The sequence below is a fragment of the Amblyomma americanum genome, chromosome 6 (assembly GCF_052857255.1).
Source record: "Amblyomma americanum isolate KBUSLIRL-KWMA chromosome 6, ASM5285725v1, whole genome shotgun sequence".
Classification (NCBI taxonomy): Eukaryota; Metazoa; Arthropoda; class Arachnida; order Ixodida; family Ixodidae; genus Amblyomma; species Amblyomma americanum.
In genome coordinates, this window is record NC_135502.1 from 70403339 (window position 1) to 70423074 (window position 19736).

Below are 19736 nucleotides of genomic sequence, written 5' to 3' on the forward strand. Positions count from 1 at the left end.
CGTCACACCAGCTGTATAAAACAGCTCCGCTCCTCTCGCCAAGGCAGTCATACAGCCAGATGTTACGATGGTGCCTACGAACAAGGCAGCTCAGCAGAATGCAAAGAGTAAGCATCAGCGAGCTACGGAGATGGAAGAAGAACGAGAAGAACGACTTTCTAAGCGGCGTGCCCAGTATGCAGCTCGGCGACGTGGAACCTCCTCTTTGGAAACAGCAGAAGCAAAGGAAGAAATTATGAGTTTGCCCGACAGTGAGTCTCCTTCTACTAGTTCAGAACGCTGGAACGCGACTAAACGGCAGAGGCGTGTCCAAGAAACCCCGGAACAGCGGCAGCAGCGGCTCGAGAAGGAACGTGCGTTTTGAGAGAAGGAAAACGAAAAGCGAAGAAAACAGCGTTATGAATTTACTGGTGGTTGCTTCGCAATCACCAGGCTTAACCAAGCGAAGCCACGGCCGTTTTTTATTGGAATGGAAGAGAACGCGAGTCACTCTGGCACACGAGCTCCGTAAGGCAGTAGTTTGAGAGGGAGTGCCAGGACGTTTGCTCGGTGTTGAAGACGCTACTGTTCAGTTTAGTACGCTGATACACTTCGGAAGCTTGCACTGGGGGGATCTAACGAAAATCTCCACAAAGGATGTTTCGAAGCCTGGGAAAGGTTCTGTGATATTTGCAGGAAATTGATCGAAGCCGTGTGACAACCATGCTCAGAATGCTGGATGACATTACGCCGAGTTCGTCGAGTATGACACAGGGAATGTTCTTGAATGCAGTCCGGAAAGCATTTAGGTCATTGCTGCTGAGCCTTTGATTACGCTGTTTGTGTGATATGGCGAGATTGAAGGCGGAATCGGCAGTAATACCGCCCACTGCTAGCGCAGCTTTGCCAGCGGTGGCACAAGCTTTGCTGCGATCAGTATCAGAGTCGTTGCAGTAATGCTTGAAGATGTCCATTTCTTTAAAGCGATGTTTATTGCCTCAGGTCATGAAAGGGTATGTAATGATGGATGACAAGGATGCTTAAATAAATGACAAAAGGTTCGCTCGCTCATGTAAGAAAGTCAGGGAGTGAACTATGATGTCCCTGCGTCCAAGTGGTAAATGAATCACGATTGTTCGGTGAGAAACACGCTACTGCCAGGCGCCGAATTCTTGTTGGCTTCAGCACCTGGCAAACCCACAGCGTGTAATGAATTTTGTCATTAGCATTTCTGTTCTTGGTGGTGGTGGTGCAAAACTTTTATTGAAGTGAAGGCCTAATAATGAAAATTACGCAGCAGCATTGTGGGTGACTTTGAGGCTGGACACCTGGGGCGGGGATGTAAACTCCGAAATTGCGGCCACTTTCGTGTCACGGCTGGAGTTAGAGCAACACCGACCCGGATCCTCAGAAGCGCAAGCTCCTCCATTGTCCATTAATAATGTTCATTATTAGGCGAAGCACAAACGTCTTTACAGGGCCAGCAGCACTGTTAAAGATCTGCAAAGGTAATGAGTCAGGCATAGTGAGGCGGTGGGGTGACTTCTCGAATAATCTCGTATTAGCCTCCGTTCGTCATCCTCATTTTGGCGCACAATCCTTTTCGAGGCATTACGTCTCTCTCGTCTGGCCTTAACTGCGGGACAGCGCGGTTGGACAATCTTGGATTACAGTTCGGCAAATTAACCGAGGATGTTTGTAGTTTTGTTATTTTCTCCAACCAAAGTAAGCGCACTAGGGCGATCATCTTTATCATCTTTGGCTAAATCTTGGGCTAGAGTATTGGATGCTTGTGCGCAGTGCCTCTTTGTACATAGTGTGTATACGCCTTGTGTACTTGCACATGACCTAGGTTCACTGGTAGTTTCGCTGCTCGGGAGTTCAACACGCCTATGCAAGATAGCGTTGAATCAAGTCATGTGATTTTTGGTCTCCGTTCAAGGTGGTCTTGAAGTTGTTTTGGTTCGGGATGTCAGCTTCCCTTTGAAACGGTCAGAGAAGGACATGTTCTCTTTCGAAGTTCACTGGGTCCGAGTCGGGGTACGAGTAACGTAGGGTGGTCGTTTGCTTTCGAGGAGTGCATAAGTGATTGTAGTTGGTTTCGGAACTCTGCGTATGTAATGCCTTGCAGACGAAGTGGTCTATCTTCGTAACTTTGCACTGACTTCTTTCTAAAGACGACAGCACTGGAGGCATCCGGACTGTCTTCATCCATTTGTTGCTTTGTCTCGTGAATCCGTGGCCTTTTGTCTGGCCAGGCTGTGTTTACAGTGATAACTGCACGATTGGTTTGTATTGTCGTAAGGCCTTCCAGTCCGTCATATTAGCTTCAGGGTACGACACCAGAATGTCTTGAGTGCGCGATGCAGGTTCTACATGCCACGGTTTGCCTTAATAACGTACTCGACAACATACGTTGCACAGGCATAGACACCAAGGATGATTTAAAACATATGTTCGAATCGAGCACCGACGCAATCCAAGGATTGAAGTACAGTCACCGACCGATTTTTCGGACTCGAAGTGACCCAGAAAATGGTCCAAATAATCGAACAGTCCGAAAAATCTGTGAAGTACAAAAAAAACACTTTATTGAGATGAAACCGGCTTAGAAATATCACTGATTTTACCTCGCGACAAATTTCTCTTGCTGGCGACGATTTGACATGTATTTGCGCCAAAGTTGTGCTTTCACTGTACACGCTAGGCAACAAGGTCACCGCATTTAGTTGGAATACTTCCCACGCTTCTTTGACGGACTTGTCGGGGCCATGTTGTCCACAGCTCGAGTGTACACCACACCGCTTGTCAAACACATGCAAAGATAAGGCACTTTTCGTTCAAAGTGGCGGAACCACCGGACGCAATCACAAAACGGCGAACGGATGTAACTTCATGAAGACTGAGCGCCACTCGGTCGACGCGGTCAGAGGAACCCAAGTGACGATACGAATGGCAAACGTATGAGACCCGCTGCGGTGGCTCAGTGGTTAGGGCGTTCGGCTACTGATCCAGAGTACCCGGGTTGGATCCCGACCGCGGGGGCCGTGTTTACATGGAGGCGAAACGCTAAGGCGCCCTTGTGCTGTGCGCTGTTAAAGATCCCCAGGTGGCCAAAATTATTCCGGAGCCCTCCATTACGGCACCTCTTTCTTCCTTCCTTCTCTCAGTCCCTCCTTTATTCCTCCCGGCCAAGATGCGAGATAGCTCCTGCACATTCCTTCCCCCACCAACCAAATTTCAACGTATGGGACAAGCAATAACTGGCCGTGACAACGTCGGTGACAAAAGCAAGTTGACGGCGATGACAATCCGGCTGCCACCTCAAAGTGTCAGAGATCGCAGGGACCTCTACTGGCAACAATGAGGTACCGAAAGTATGTCAAGCCAATCCAACTGCAGCGTAAATCCACCTCAATCCAAGATGGCACTTTTTGCGCCGGCGAAAAGCCGATAAGGTGGCCGATTTTGGCCCGCAGGCGACTGAAATTAGTCCGAAAATTCGAACTTTCCGACTTTTGATATCCGAAATATCCGTCGCGAATATGTATGTGCTTCTATGGGGTGACTGACAGCGCCTCACCGAGGTCCGAAATATCTTACAAGTCCGAATTACCCGTCGGCTACGGCACTTGACTTGCTTTTGCGAGGCATCCCGCTTGAGCATCAGCGTATGTCGAGTAATGCCAGAACGAAAGATGGAAACGTATTCCTCGCGATTGTGGATCCTATGGTGCTTCCAGAACTGTTGGATGCTGTCGTAAGAGGTAGTCTCGAGAACCTAGTGCATGGTCTGTCTGATGCCGCAGTCGCTCGAGCTCATACGTGGGTGGCGGAAGCGAGATGACCACAGTGGTCTCATCCATGGGCCATAATGGAGCATTAAATCTACATTGGGACCTGTTGTGCTTGTAGCACGTGTGGGTGCGCTTTTGGATCTGTGTCCACTGTCTACCGAGACCCGCATGGTCTACTGAGAGCAACGTTTCTGCCATCCAGATGGTTTCGGGCATATCGGTCGATAGCTTTGTTTGGAGCGTTATTCAACCAGAGAATATGTGCGTGTGCACTACCCCTGTGCTGAAACTCCATTCTCTTAAAGTATTCCAGGACCGTGTGAGGTGCAAACGGAGAGTCCTTGTTAGCGAGGAGATTTAGTATGACGTGTGGCATATAGTCGAAGTTAATGGCACACACCACAGGATCCTAATTCACAAGCTCGGCTCTTTAGTAGCACTTCATATTCTCAATGAAAATTGACATGGCTTGGTCTGAGACGTAACTTCTGTAGTAGCCGGAGAAGAGTATGCCAATGTACCCAAGAGGCAAGATGGTGAGGAAGACTGTGGGCTTTCCCAAGTGTCAAACCATTGCAAAGAGATGTTCTTCCTGCCATGGTATACTGTTCTTCCTGCCATGGGTTTGGTATACTGTTCATAATAACCATATCGTGTTGGCCAGCTCTTTCGATGAAGCTTTCATCTGACAGCTGTGCTTTGGTGACCTCCCGCTTGAGGCAAGAGTTTCTAAAGAGAGTCATGGAAGAACAGATTCTGAATCTCATTACGTTCATTAAAATGTGGAGGGCATGCAAAGGAGTTAAGCCTGTACGGTCTGCTCGATGGGTTTCGATAAATGCCATTGTGTATGGCGCGGGTTGAACTGCATAGTTAACTTTACGTCGTTCACCAAGGTAGATTTGAGGGAAGGACAGTTCCTCTGCGTGCTCGTCGTAAAGGATATAAGTGGTGTTTGCCCTCACCAGGTGTCATTGTAAGAAGGATGTCGTCCCAAACCACAGTCTGCTGCCTTAGTGAGAGAGAAGTAGCGACTTGAACTGGGTCGGAGACCTCCAAGCAGTCACCACCGCCTCTACAGTTTCTTCATGAGCAGGACTCTGACTCAATTTCTCCACTAGGTCTAGATATCTTGGAGGCGGTGTAACCAAGTAAGATTTCTCTTTTCTTGACGAAGCGCGAGAGGTAGACGTGTCTGGCTACCTTCCGCCGTTTGATGTTGACGCAGATGGATCTATCCATCGTGCTCAACGTTCGAATAGTGCCGTAAGCATCTCCCCAGTGTCCACTGCCACATTAACTACCAGTCCTTTGATTTCACACTGCCCTTCAGGTGTATTTGCACGAAAGGAATGTGAAGGAAAATCAATCGCTCACTTACAGTATTTTCGGGAAAGCGCTGTGGCTTGGGCAGGCAGACGTAACCACTTCTTGCCGAGTAGTTGGGCACCTTGTCTGCTTTCAATGACTGGAGACAGATGCGGCGCAGCCGGAAGGTTACTGCATGCAGCATGCTTTGAAGGCATGCTGCTGCACAGCTGCTTTCTCCTCGGTGACTGGTGTTGTCTTTCTTGTGCCAGAGGGGATCGCACACCGACCACACGAAGCCAAAGGGGCTGTCGAGACACTTAACACAAAACTACTTCCTTTTGGGAGCACAGTAGCCGGATTGCGAGCACTAAAATGGACCACTTTCTGTTTTTTGGGTTCTTCTAACCTGTGCTTTTTACGACACTCATCGTCGCACATTTTGGAGAATTTTGCGACTATCACATACCATTTCATACTTCGCTTTTATTACAAGATGGCCTTATTGTAGCATATCACGTCGTCATATTTTATTTAAATGGAATCATATTTTTAACAATCTTGTGAACTTTAATTTTTTGTTGCCGCAGATTAACTTGATGATAAGGGTACCCTGTCACCGACAAGAGGGCGCCGTAACCAAGCACGGTGGGAGAGAACTCCTCGCCCTCTTGCTCGTGGCAAAGCCCAGCTGTTAGCTCCCATTTAAACTTCTTTTGTTATTTTTACCCAACTCACAACACATTTTATGTTATATTAGATGAGACTTATTGAATCAAGCTATTTGCAATGGCTTTTAGTCTCGTTGTGTAGTGAAAGCTACATTACATACAGTAGGATTTCGAGCCTTCAGCGTGGCGGCGTGGTGCCATATGCCATATGGGCATGTGGCAATGGCTTTTAGTCTCGTTTTGTAGTGATAGCTACATTACGGTAGGACTTCGAGTCTTCAGCGTGGCGGCGCGTGGTTGGTCACATGGTGCGGAGCAGCTGCCGGCGGTGCGGCGCCGTGGCTGATCACTTGGTTCGTCACGTGGTTGGTCACGTGACCAAGTTACACTCGGCCAGCTGTAGCTCGCGTCGCTCCAGGTTTAACCACAGCTAAACCACCGCCAATGTTTTTAATACACAGGATGTCATGACTCCATCTCATTTCACCCAGTATCACAAAGAGTTGATCAAACATTGTATTGGTGCTCTTTGGCCTTATTCGCCCTTGCGCCTCTAAACCCCAAACTAATAGACCACAGCCGTCTGTCTGATGAGCATGAAAGCCGCCGCGCCCTTAGAAAGGAGCCATGTTCTGCGCCTGGAAGAGGCTTGAGGAACCACGCCGCCGGCAAACGCGCTGCATTCCTTTGGAGCTAAAGGTGGCCCGGTGACAAGCGACTCGCAGATAGTTGGGTACCGGGGTTGATGCAGACATCGAATATACTGCGTCATAGTCAGGGTGCCACGGCAAGACCCAATCTGGCCTACTGTAACCGACAGGACCTGCCCATATTGGCCGAGGACCTGGGCGAGAGGCTCACTGGTTCCGTACGCGGGCAGGAACAGGCAGACCACAGTGGTGACCCGTGGCCCGACTGGAACAATGGGATACGCCAGCTGTCGATGACCGGGTAGCCGGCGAAAACTACGCGATATGTGGATAATGTCACTTGAAAGGACTCTGCGCCCATATGCTGGACACAGTAGACTTTGGGAAGACTCGCTATCGAGGCCGCCTCGTCAACAACGATCTCAGGACTAGTCCTCGCAGAGACGGTGACATCGAAGACTTGCGGCTTCGGTGGACACCAGGTCGCCGACGGCGCCATAATGAAGAAAAGGTGACGCCCCAAGCCTGAAACACGCAGTTACATGTTTCACATCAGGGGAAAAAGTGACTGATGTCTGTGGTAGCAGACATATACAATAATAAAGTCACGGCGAAAAATATTCGTGTGAAAGGCGTGGGATGACGTTCCGCCCCCTGAATTCGGCCGTTTTTTCTAGGCTGCGCAATAAGGGTGCGGTAAGAGCGCAGTCATTAGTGTTACTCCTTTAAGAGCTCATTTTTTTCAACTGTGTACAGAACGTTTTAATGATGCGTTGTTTTGCTGGTCGCTTTCATAGAACCATTGAAGTAATAAAACTTATATATAACAGGTAAATGAAATTTGTATCCACATTTAGTTTTATATTACTTTTCATGCCCAAAAAATTGCTGCCGTCGAGGCGCACTCGTGTTCTGTGAACGTACTCCGACCTGAGTGCGCACTTTGGCGAGTGCACTTAGTTATTCCGTTTAGCTGTGCCAGATTGCACGTCTAGCAAGTGACAATCTTCGTAAGTGGACTTCATTCTGAGTGCTAGACAGCCCTATACACGAACATGTCAACAGCTTCGCGGCCTTTGCTCTCCTGTTAGCTGCCCCCACGTTGTCTCCGCTGTCCGGTGAATAATCGCAACCCTCTGTCCTGTGCACGGTGAAAGGTCCTGTGTCGCCTTTCTGTTTTGTAGCGATAGCTGCATTACGGTAGCATTTCGAGCCTTCAGCATGGCGGCGCCGAAGCGGTGACGTCGCTGCCACCCAGTGGCTGTGCCGCCGCCCAGTGGCTGTGCCAACGTGCTGTCACGTCACGTGGTGCGGAGCAGCTGCCGGCGGCGCACCGCCGTGGCTTATCATGTGGTTGGTCACGTGACCAAGTTCCACTCGGCCAGCTGTAGCTGTCGCGGCACTCCAGGTTTAACCAGAGCTAAAACACCACCAATTTTTTTTTTATACTGCGCTATCCTTGCATTCCTTCCTTTTCTTTGCCTTGATATGAGAGAAACCACCTTTAGCTTTGGGTGTACCGCATCTCTGTGAGGTGTTTTACACATAAATCCATCTTCCTGCGGAGCCTAGTGGCAGAGCTGCCCAGAGGCATCCACAACCTCCGAAACTTCCATGAGATGATTGGACATCACCCCTTTCAACTTTGGCCTCTCTGCCTGGCATAGGTCCTGACACTAAAAGGTATAGCCAGAAGAGTGAGTTATGAAATGTTGTGAGCAGTTCTTGATATGTCAATTATTAATCCTATTACAGCCTTCTGAACTTCACCATACAAAATGTGTGTACCAAGTAACAGTAAATTAATCAAACAATTAATTTTTAAGGGTAAAATGAAGAAATCTGCTCCCAACACTTCTTCACACAGCATACCGTATTTACTCGAATGTAACGCGAGGGTCGACTTTTTGGGTGTGAAAATGGGAAAAAAAAAACTACGATTGTAACGCGAGGGTAGACTTCGGGCGTGCGACAGAAAAACCGAAACAACCCGAATGTGACGTGAGGAACCAACATCGCACAGTTATGAGGGTCAAAGACAACTTTATTGAAATACAAGCCAAACAGGCATTCCTATACACCCTCATCCTCATGGCAGTTGTCGCCGTCACTGTCATCATCACAGCTTGACTCTTCGTTGTCTCTGGCTGCCTCCCACAGCAGGTCGTCCTCGCTTCCGTGTAGAGCATTTGAAATTGAGCATTTCTTATATGCACGGCAGCCCAAATCATGAGGCAGCCCGTACCAGGCTGCTGAAACCCAGTGGGCAACGGTAGACACGCTTGGGCATTTCAGCCTACCTGCAGGCGTTGTTGTTGATCCGCTTTCAATCCACTCCCAGTAATAATTGTTGCAAGCGATCCTTGAAGGGCTTGTTCATGCAAACGTCCAGAGGCTGAAGAATGGAGGTCATGCCACCCGGTATAACGAGATGCGTTTGTCACGCTGTAGTTTTTTTTGACGCTGGGTGTCAAATGACCTCGGAAGGAGTCCAGAACCAATATTTCTTCCGGATGCAACAATGCGCCTGGCCTTCTTCGGTCCCACACGCTTTGAATCCAATCTATGACAAGATTCAAGTCCATCCAACCTTTTTCGTGACAGCGCACAATAATGTCTTCCGGGTAAGTTTCCTAGTGTTGGCATGGAGCTGCGCATAAGCAACCTAGGTCGCCCGTGTCCCATATCTCTGCCCGTCCACGCACATCCGCGGTATGGGCGCAAAAGTCTGCGAATCGCCTCGAAAAAGCCTCCTGAGGTCATTATGTAATGAGTATTTTGTTAGCCACGAGGACTATCTTGTTAGCAACGTCAATAACTGCCCTCAAAGCCTTGTCCAGATTTATTTTTCTTCCTGTTCGGAGGTCTGAAATTTCCAGCTGTGGCTCACCTATACAACGTGGCGAATAAACACCGCATCGGGGACACACAGTCAGCAAGTGAAGCATCGATTTCGATTCTGAGTTTTGTTGTAGCCGGTCGTATTAAAGAACTCTGGCAATCACCTGCTGGCGGCACCTTTGATGCAGTATATTAACGGGGCAATCGGTGCTGCAACCAGGACATGCAGGCCGTAGGTGGTGCATGAATTTAGATCCAGCTTTGTAAATTGTTGGATTGAAGAACTTTGGCTACTAGTCTGCTGTTCCCGCTGGCTTCGCCACTGCTTCAGTATTTGAACAAACCAGCGCAGTTGTTTGTGGAACATTGGCAGCTGCGGCGAGATCAGCGGACGCGCGGTCAATTGTGGCTTCTGGCCGCTGCTCACGGGGTTTATTGCACACGGTACACAGTTGAAGCTCTGTCCCACGTTACAAGCCGTGGGACATGCATCTTGGCATTCAACGGCTTACTGCGCTTACCAGGCGGCGCGACTTAGCAGCAGCTGTCGGTGGTCAGGGTACGGCCAAAGTCTCTATGCAAGCTTCTTGCTGCCGCTTTCGTCGTTGAGGGGCACAGCTGTGGCTTACAAGATGCCAGTCTGGTCTCTAAGCCGATTGACGTAACGCTTCTGTGCAGGCACAACAGAGAACCACAGCGAGAGGAGGGAATAACAATGCGTGCACTGACAGCGCTGAATGGATGGGTTATATGTGGACACAAACTAGGGCATGGATTATTACACTGTGGCGTTTGAAGCTAATTCCGCCTCTTTTTCGGTTTCGTCGTCGTCATCTCTATCTCTTCCAAAAATACCACTGTACTCTTTCTCTGAAGTGCCATGTACCAATTAGCGTGCCTTTCTTTTTAGGTCTAGTGTTTTTACTCCTGTCTTTGAAGCACACGAAATCATCACCACACGAACACCTCAACACTTCATAGACCAATATTTTCACCACCACAACTGCTCCACTGACCACTGTATTAAGGCACTGTATAAGAACAAATGTCACTTTCTTACTTTTATGCACAGGCCACCATCAATCACATTTCCAGCAACAGCATACAAAATGTTAATGCACGAATAAAGCCCAAAGTAACGTGAGAGAATTAATTACATGTTTTCTGCACCTTTCTGACATTCTGCTCATAAAATCTACACCAGCATTTTCTCCTCCTTATGTCAGACTCCATCTCATCACTCTGCCATTCGTCATCTTACTTTTATTCAAATATTCCAGCGGCTGGTGATAAGTCTGCGCTCGGAACGGTTTCCTCCACAAATATAAATGGAAACATTTCACCGCCCACACCAAAGCAAGACATTCTTTTCCCACAGTGGAGTAATTCTGCTCAGCTTTGAGCTGGAGCTAGCAACACCGGTGGTTGTTGTTTTAACCAGGAAGCTTGGTCATGCTCGGATGGTCATTCTACATTATTACTAGCTCCTTCTTTGTTAATTACACTAACGACACCGCAACGTCCGCGTAATTAGGTATAAACTGTATAAAAACCAGTCAACCCGAGAAACGATTGTACTTTCTTTGATCTCGGTGGTTGAGCTGTTTGGATTTTGTGCAAAATATCTGTGACCCAGTCCAATGGTATAATGCCACAGCTTCGAACCCTATATATCGCATTTGGTTGGCTGAATCCATTAGGTTAGCCATCCGGATTCTGTCAGATACTCTTTCGAAAGTTTCCAAGTGCTCGGGTCACGAATGAGTCGCCACTAAGATGTCGATATAATGTTCTACATTCTCAAGGCCTTGTAGCACCTTCCTCATTAGCTCTGTAAATACAGCTGCTGCAGCTTTCATCTCGGACACGGAGTACGGACAAAAATCCAGGTGGTACCTTGTTTTAAGAGACACCACTGTTCCACGAGAGGAGTGTTGAGGGGAGGATCAGGTAAAGGGAGTCAGTCGGTGCTGCCGCGAGAGCTCGGTTCAGGTGTCCACCAAGATATGCGAGACAGTTACTGCGCCATTTTCCTTTCGTGAAAAACCAGTTTTTTTTTAAGAGCTGTCAGCAGGCGGATGTATCTTTTCTGTGCTGTTTAGAATTTGACACTGTGAAAACACAATATATGCTTATAACCGCCTCTTAAAGTTGCCTTAGCTGGATGTCGGCGTTGGAGCATCCTCGTGCCGGTGGCGAAGTCTAGGAGGTAGCAACAGCCGCTGACTTTAGTCCTCGTTCCAGAGGCGTTGAAACAGGGCCCACGTTTCATGTGCAGTCTTTTTCTTTGACAACTCCTCCATGGGTATCTTCATGCCTCCTATATTGTCTTTGGACATGCTCAAGTTGTACAATATCTTTTTCATTATGTAGGTCCCACACAAACGCCGCATACTAGCCCTTACGCAAGCGCAGCAGCAGAAATTTCTGAAATGTTTCGAGCAGTTTAATTTATTTGTGAGTGTAACCCTTAGATATTTATGACGCAGAACCCTGAAACCTTATGGTATGGGTGCAAAAGTCCGCGAATCGCCTCGAAAAAGTCTCCTGAGGTTAATGAGTATACCGCTCAAACAGTTCCTTTATCTCCGAGATTTTCTCCCCATCCAAGCCTGAATTTTCCTGAATCTTTCTCCTCATGAATCGGTCTGCACGCCATTCCTGCCCCGTGTCTTCGTTCTTCATACTTCTTGAGCATGTTTACGTGAAATAATTTTTAGGAAGCAGTATGAACACTTCGTCGCCAGTCAGGCTTCAGTGACCGCTCTTTGGCGTTTTTGTCATATCTTTTTATATATCTCTGATGCGCGATTTTGGAAGTCTCCTGGAGTTTTCCTCTCAACTGAAGCATGTTTCCAACTGTTTGTTGCTCTAAATCTCTTCGAGAATTGCCAAGGGACCACGCACTCTTCGTCCATACAACATTTCAAAAGGGGAAAAATGAAGGCTGTTCTGGATAGGTGAACGTGAGTGATGCCTTTTCAGTCCTTTTGGCTTTTCGCCATGGGGGTGACAGGGTGTAGTGAATAAGTCCTTGACAGCCAGCAGGCGATCCATCTTCCATAACTTTAGACATAACTTGAAATGTAAATGTAAAGTTCAATCCACGATTACTGAGGATTTGGCACCCCATAACACGAGAACATCTCAAGCAAAGCTGCACCGTATCAATAGTCTTCAAAGGCACTGCTTCCGGGAACCTCGTTGCCATATCCACTAGAGTGAGTATGTAACGATTTCCTTTATTGGACGCCGCTGTTATGGATCCAGTAATGTCCACAGCTACTCTCGAAAGTCTATGGTCAATGATGGGCTTAGTTCACAAAGGTGACGCAGCTCCTGCTTGTGTTGATGAACCGGTTGCTTCATCGGCGCAGGAATTCTTCCTCGTCGAGGGTGACCCAGTCTAAGCACGCCTGTTTGAACAGGTTCAATCTCACCCTCTGCAACAATGGGAACATGGCCCGCTGGGGTCGACCCTGCAAGGAAGCCGCGCCTCTCTGCCGCCACAAAACAAAGGCACCCACACACACACAGAAGCCGCACAAACGACTCGCATGGCCTGGTGCGGGAGTTCAAGGTGACAAAAAACATACTCGACATGAGCCGCCAAAACGTTCTAGCAACCACGCACTCAAACATGGCATGCTGTAGGGTTTCAGTGTAGCCACACTGAGGACACCGCGAAGAAGGGGTGATGCCCTACGCTGCAACACGGACTCCCGTGGGCAAGACCCTCCAGCCTCGCAGCCAGCCGAAGTCACGAACGTCCGGTGGAAGAGTGCTGTACGTCAAATCTCGCCAACGCACCCGCCTGCTCCGCTCGAGCTGTTCTTTTGCAGCCTCCTGGATAGCAAGGAGCTTGCAAACGCGGGAGGCCTGTGCCTTAGTGACGTCGACCTCTGGCAGGGCGGCTGTGAGAGACTCGGCCGCCCGACAGACATACCTAAAGAACCTCGGCTGCTGTTCGGCTGAAGGAGCTGTTACTTGACCAAAAAAGAGGCGCCGCGACGTGCCAAGAAGGTAGGCGAGAAATACCCTCCCCGGGTAGTCGGTGACGGTGACCAGGTCGCGGACGCCTCGGACAGCTAGAGCACTGCATATTGTGCGCAAATCGGGCAAGCTGAACCCGCCCATGCACGTGGGAAGGCGGAGGAGCGCGCGAGGGACGGTCTCCGTCTTTCCCACCCAGAAAAAAGCGCCACAAAGTATGGCCAAACGACGCGTGAATGTGCGCGGCGAACATTCGACGCGAGCTGCGTAGAAGAGTGGCGCGCACACAGATGATCTAATAATAAAAACGCGCTCAGACAGCGACAAGCGAAAATGCACTGCTACTTCGAGACGTCGCTCTGATGTAGATCTTAACTGCGACCACGACTCGCGAGCTACCACTCCTGAGGAGAGGAACACGACGCCAAGAACATTAACCGCCGCGACCCACTCTACGTCGCCCAGCAGGTCTGACACAAAAGCGCCAAAGCGCAGAGCTTTGCTCCTGCCGCTGTTAAGCAGGGCGCCGGACAGCTCGCTGTAACTCGCAAAAAGCCGTAAGAACGCTGCGTAGCTGTCTTCGTCCCGCAAAAACAGGGACACGTCGTCAGCGTACGCGGACACCTTCACCTGACCTTGGCCAGGCAAAGGGAACCCACGCACCAATGGACACTCCGCTACGTGGCGTAGGAGGGGGTCTAAACACAACACTCGATATTGAAGCGTTCGATATTGAAGCGTTCGCTCAACGAGCCGTTAAAAAGCAACCGAACTGTAAGGCCGGAATACAGTCGCTCTAACCGCGCCACGAACTCGGGCGGAGAGCCGAAAGCCCCGAGAACTCCAAAAAGGGAGCGGTGCTCAACTCGGTCGAAGGCTTTAGCCTGATCAAGTGAGTCGAAACAACCCGGTATTCCCGTTTTTGAGGTGAACGTGAAGAAGTCACGCGTTAGTGCGAGAGACGAGAACACCGATCGTCCAGGCACGCTGCAGGTCTGTGTATGGCTTACGAGCACCGCTAAAACCTTACTCAACCTTTTAGCCAGCAGTGACGCCACAATCTTGTAATCTGCGTTAAGCAGAGTGATCGGGCGCCTTGCCTGCGAATCAGATGGGCACCCGCCAGGTTTAAGGATGAACACAACAAGGCTCTCTCTAAATGACTGCGGCCTCTCGCCATCCCTGACGAAGGCGTTCACCATCCGGAGAAGCTCCTCCAGGACGGTGTAAAACCTCACATAAAAGCTGGTGGAAATGCCGTCAGGGCCTGGAGCTGAGGGCAGCGTTCATGTTTTTAACGGTGGCAAACAGTTCGCCTGAGCTGACCAGGGCGCTGATCGCTTGGCACTTGCGGCAACTGGCCACAAAAGCTGCGTAAAGCGTACGCAAAGGAGGCGGCTTCCCGCTGTCCTGCCTCAGAAACAAACAGCAGCGAAAAGTGACGCTCAAAAGCGTCAGATGACAGCCGTGCTGCTGCCCCTGGAACCGTCTGGCAAAACAACCTCCTCCACGCGGACCTGTCGTGTCTCATCAAGGCTACCTGGGCGCACCTGCCGTAATACTGTGGGGTCTGACACAGGTCTACCTTGCACTAGTGCCTGACTTGCTTGCTGCCCGCGAGGACTGTCGTAGTAGCGTGTGATAGCGAGCTTTTAACAGGCCGAGATAAAGCGCATGGCGAAAGCGGCGCACCGCGCTGCACGACGCGAATACGGACAAGGGTGGTGTTTATCTCCTCAGAGATAAGCCCCCTGTGCTGCCCGTTCAATAGCTGTCACGCTGTCAGCAGACATGGTAGATCCATACGCCACGCGTCTACACGTGAGGTCGATGATCGATAATGCGTGGGGTGTTGTCAAGACGACTAGCCGACTTGCCCTTCTCCCTGGTAGTCAAAACTGTCACCATGTAGTTTTACCCACGCGTTAGTCAAACAAAATTGAACACAAATATCTCGCAGTGATCGTGCCCCGACGTAAGGTCGCCCCTGGCCTGGACCTTGCACATCATGTACGGGATCTAAAACGCAATTGAAATCTCCGACAAGAAGACAAGGATAGCAGTCTTCACAGAAAAGAATCCAACAAATAAAAAAGCTACACGAATCAGAACGGAGGGCTGGTTCGTAGACCACTTAACGCCCTGACACGCCTGCCACCCAAATAAAAATTGACCATGTGCGACCGTTTATGCCGTAAATGCAGTGCGCGCCAGTGAGAAAAGAGCTGTTCACAAAAACCACACCGACACCGCACGAAACAGAAGTAGTTGACGAAAAAGGCATGAACACAAAACCTGGACTTAAAATCGGTGACTTTGCGCGGGCAACATAGGTTAGTTTCCTCTAAAAACAGGATGTCGACGCCCTGTGCTTGGGCAACGTGCATCATTTCTCTCTGCTTGTCCGGCAACCTAGATACCTGAACATTCAGGAAGAGAGGTGCACTAACACCATGATGGTGATGCTAAGCGCTGAAGTTTCAGTGCCGCTAGATTTCCTGTGACTATTTCGTCCTCGGCCTGAGCTCGTAGATCGAGCGGCAGGTTCACCGGCTGGTGATGGACTCAGCGTTCCACTCGTCGCCGCCTGAGTAGCAACTAGTGTTGGCGACAAGCCGCCGCCGGCTTGTGTCTCCTCCTCTTCCTTGTGCTAGCGGCGGGGCGGCACGACGGGGCAGCCCTTGGTGTTCCGAGGTGGTGAGGAGGGCTTGGCGCTGCTCGCAGGTCAGTGTCCCCCGTCAGGCGCAGCACTGAACTGCTCTCGATCGGCCCGCCCTTATCCGTCAGGGACGAGGTGGACTCTGAGTCCTTGCTCTCCCTCATCCTCCGAGCCGAAAGGTGTGAGCGGCTCTGGTGAGAAGGCGCCCGTTGCGTCGGAGGCGGTGGCTGGGGACGTGGCGGAGGCAAAGGCGAAGATCTTCGAGAAGCTCTTCCGCAGTGCGTCGACGGTATGGTCCACGCTGGGGGTGGCAGCTGGGGGGTTCGCTTTCTGGTCCTCCCGGGGGGGGGGTCGTCCGGGGGGCTCGCAGCCCTGGTTTTCCAGGACGGTGTTGACCTGCCATTGCTTGGCGGGCTGTCCGCAGGTTGTCGTTTCCAGGTCCCTTGGCTGGCCAGGTCAGGGTGCCTCGGGCTTCCTGGCGGCGGCTGCAGCGTACGAACATGTGCGCAGGCAGTCCGCCGCTGCGTGCGGCCCACCGTACCGCCTGCACGCGGGAACACACTTTGCAGAAACCACGGTAATCGCACATGGCGCGGTGCCCCAGGACGGATATGAAATTGGGCACGGGCTTCTGCATATTCATCCGGACCAGCCGCTGTCCGTTGTCGACATGCTGCCGGCCCCTCAGGGTTTGGTGGGTTACCTCGAGCACTTTCCACAAGGGCTGAATGCCAAGGTGAGCACGGCGTGGCCTACGAAGAGCGGCAGGCTTCCCCGTGACGTTCATGACCGCAGGACCCACGCAGGAGACCGGGACTGAGGTGCCGTTCACCGGGAAGGCACTCGCTACGAGAAGCTTTTGGGTCGCTGCAGCCGAGACTATGATTTTTTTGCCTGCTATTGTGAACATGTCCTTAGTGTAACGACAATAGTTGGCTGTGCCAGTTTCTTAACTGCACGCAAAGCCAGGAGTCTAGCAGCATACTGCAACTTGTTTCACTTTCCAACGCTAGGAACTTTGCCTGATGTGCTTCGCATGAGAATCGGTAGTTTTTACACATCCTTCATGAACAGCCTTACATCTCATTCTGTTTCCGCATCACTGTCACGGCCAAGACATTGAATTCTGATTTGCCACCCTTGTGCTGCTTCCAAACAATTTCTTTGCCTCTTTTGAGCGGTTGGAGTGCCTTGGCTGCTTTTATACAAACCTCACTTGTCCCCGCAGGGGGTCGTCTGCAGCTTGCAGGCGTTGGTGAGTGGCGAGATCACGGGTTCCCGAGCATCTGCAAGGACATCCCCGCAAGGGGATGATGGCGAACAGTGCATCACCACGGACCCAAGCACTTGCGCCTAGCCGTGCGTGGCATCGCCGTGTCCAGGGAAAAGGGGATCCTGGTGGTTGAGCCAATGTCGAGCGTTTGGACCCTTAAACGCCAACTTGACCGAAATTTTCCCAACATCAAAAATATAACTTGTCAATAGTATACCTCTGGGGTATGTTACCAGCAAAATATTACTCTCCAGATTTCTGCGGTTACTGCGCAAGCGGCATGCAAAAATCAGCATTTTTAAAACCGAAACTGGGAAAACGGGCGCCATTAGTGCATGCCGGAAGTGACGCATGTTTGAGACAGGAAGTCCGAAGAGGCGTCTGCTTAAGGGTGCTGATGCACAGCACCTTTTAACATCAACATTAGAGTAAAGCACCCGAGAAAGTTTATGTACGGTATATTTGAAAGCATTTAACCTCGGCGAAAGTACTGCCACTATCACGCAGCTAATGAGTGTTATTTACCCAGCAGTATTTGCTTCCAGCTTGTGCAAAGTTTGGACACCATTAAAAAATAATAATAATAATTGGTTTTTTGGGGAAAGGAAATGGCGCAGTATCTGTCTCATATATCGTTGGACACCTGAACCGCGCCGTAAGGGAAGGGTAAAGGAGGGAGTGAAAGAAGAAAGGAAGAGGGAGGTGCCGTAGTGGAGGGCCCCGGAATAATTTAGACCACCTGGGGATCTTTAACGTGCACTGACATCGCACAGCACACGGGTGCCTTAGCGTTTTTCCTCCATAAAAACGCAGCCGCCGCGGTCGAGTTCGAACCCGGGAACTCCGGATCAGTAGTCGAGCGCCCTAACCACTGAGCCACCGCGGCGGGTCCATCAAAAAAGTCGTTTCTACATTCAGACGCATGCGTGTGGGCGCTGCGGACGTTTCAATAAAAAAAGCCCTTCCCTGCTTTTTAACTCTTTTTCTCCCCATTAGTAATAATCTCCCGCCTTGTGCACGGCAAATGTAATTACACGTAACGAACGCGAGATTATTGAGTGACTGTAATGGGTGCAAACTGGCCATGCAAGTTGGAGAGTCGTCATTGTAAAGTAAAGGAAGAAAGCAGAAGCAAATTTTATAGGCCTCGAAATCACCGTCATCTCTTTATTTACGAAATGAATACGGTGCCGTTGACATTCGGGTTCATCCACGGGTTCATCCATCTGTGTATTGGTGCATGCCACTGCGCACAGTGAGCGTAATATTAGCAAGCAGGGCGCGGCAGCGTAGCGCATACAAATGCGTTTGTCATTGCACTTACCTAGAACCACTTGAAGCCTGTGTACTCAGGCGATGGGAACGTTTTCCGTATCAGGTTTACTGTGCAGCTGGGCAAGACGACGCGGTTCCTGGAACCTAGGCGACCGTACGCCCACCACGCAAACTGCCGGTACGCAGTGTATCTGTGTATCGACTGAGAAATAATGCAGAATATAGTCCAAGTTACTTATTATCTGCCACTGGAAAAAAACAAATATCTTACGCATTCACTTCGACGACATCGTGAAAACTCTGAATGGAGCTTTTTATACTCGACGTCTAGAATGAATGGCATAAGGCAGTATGTAACGAATTCGGAGTTTTCCGTGACACACGTTTGCCCATTCATTATCTTCGGCAAGACTTGGACATCTTCGCGGCAGCACACACATTCTGCGCGCGATGGCATCACCATACATCTTGCGCAGCTGCACCTGCGATAAGCGCGTGCATGTTCATTATCAAACGAAGCAATCCAAGACGTGTAAGCACGAAAATACGTACCAGGCCGTGCTCAGCATTCGATCATAGACCTGATGCAAAAACTGGGATATAGCAGATGGTTCAGAACCTCCACTGCTTTCCAATGCTTCCTTGTATGTTTGGTGTACTGCGCACAACTCAGTTGACTGCTACAGAACCAAATGAAGATTGCCTGAAAAAAAAATGCAGTCACATTAAATGTTTCAGCATTAAATGATTTGTAAATTAGTGAATATGCATATATAATATATATGCATATATATATATATATATATATATATATATATATATATATATATATATATATATATATATATATATATATATATGGGCATGTTCAGATAAGAACGGTAATCGAGGTCCCATGACCATTTTTTGTTTTCAATTAAATTTTTATATGTGATGGGTAAATGTGTCCACACAAAGGAATGAACCTTAGTTTTGCAAGGAATTTCATGGTTTTCTCGGAAAAAAAATAGTATGTCACAAGAGGTGGAGTATGTCGTTTTTGCCACTTCGCAAAGTTGCAAGTTTGGAGCATCACTGCATGCACAATAAGTTGTTTTCGCGCATAAGTATTTTTTCAGCACTTTATTACAACTTGCACTATACGATTAATATAAAAAACGTTTTCTTGCTGTGTGAGTCTTCTGAGTAAAAAATCGCAAACTTCGCTTCCGGAGCTGTGCGGTGCCAAAAAGGCACTTTTCAGGGCAGCCTTAGGGCAAGATGCGTAAAGATCTCCCGACTGAATCTTTT

At 49.5% G+C, this 19736-nt stretch overlaps 1 protein-coding gene across 1 annotated transcript in view; it reads left to right on the forward strand.

The window, feature by feature from the left end:
• Positions 1-17842, forward strand: part of LOC144093669 (uncharacterized) — a 38587-nt gene extending 20745 nt beyond the window's left edge. Inside the window, exon 6 of the mRNA XM_077627259.1 lies at positions 17127-17842. Within this exon, the coding sequence (XP_077483385.1) occupies positions 17127-17212 (86 nt within the window). The 3' untranslated portion in view covers positions 17213-17842. The remainder of the gene's footprint in view (positions 1-17126) is intronic.
• Positions 17843-19736: the final 1894 nt, after the last annotated feature.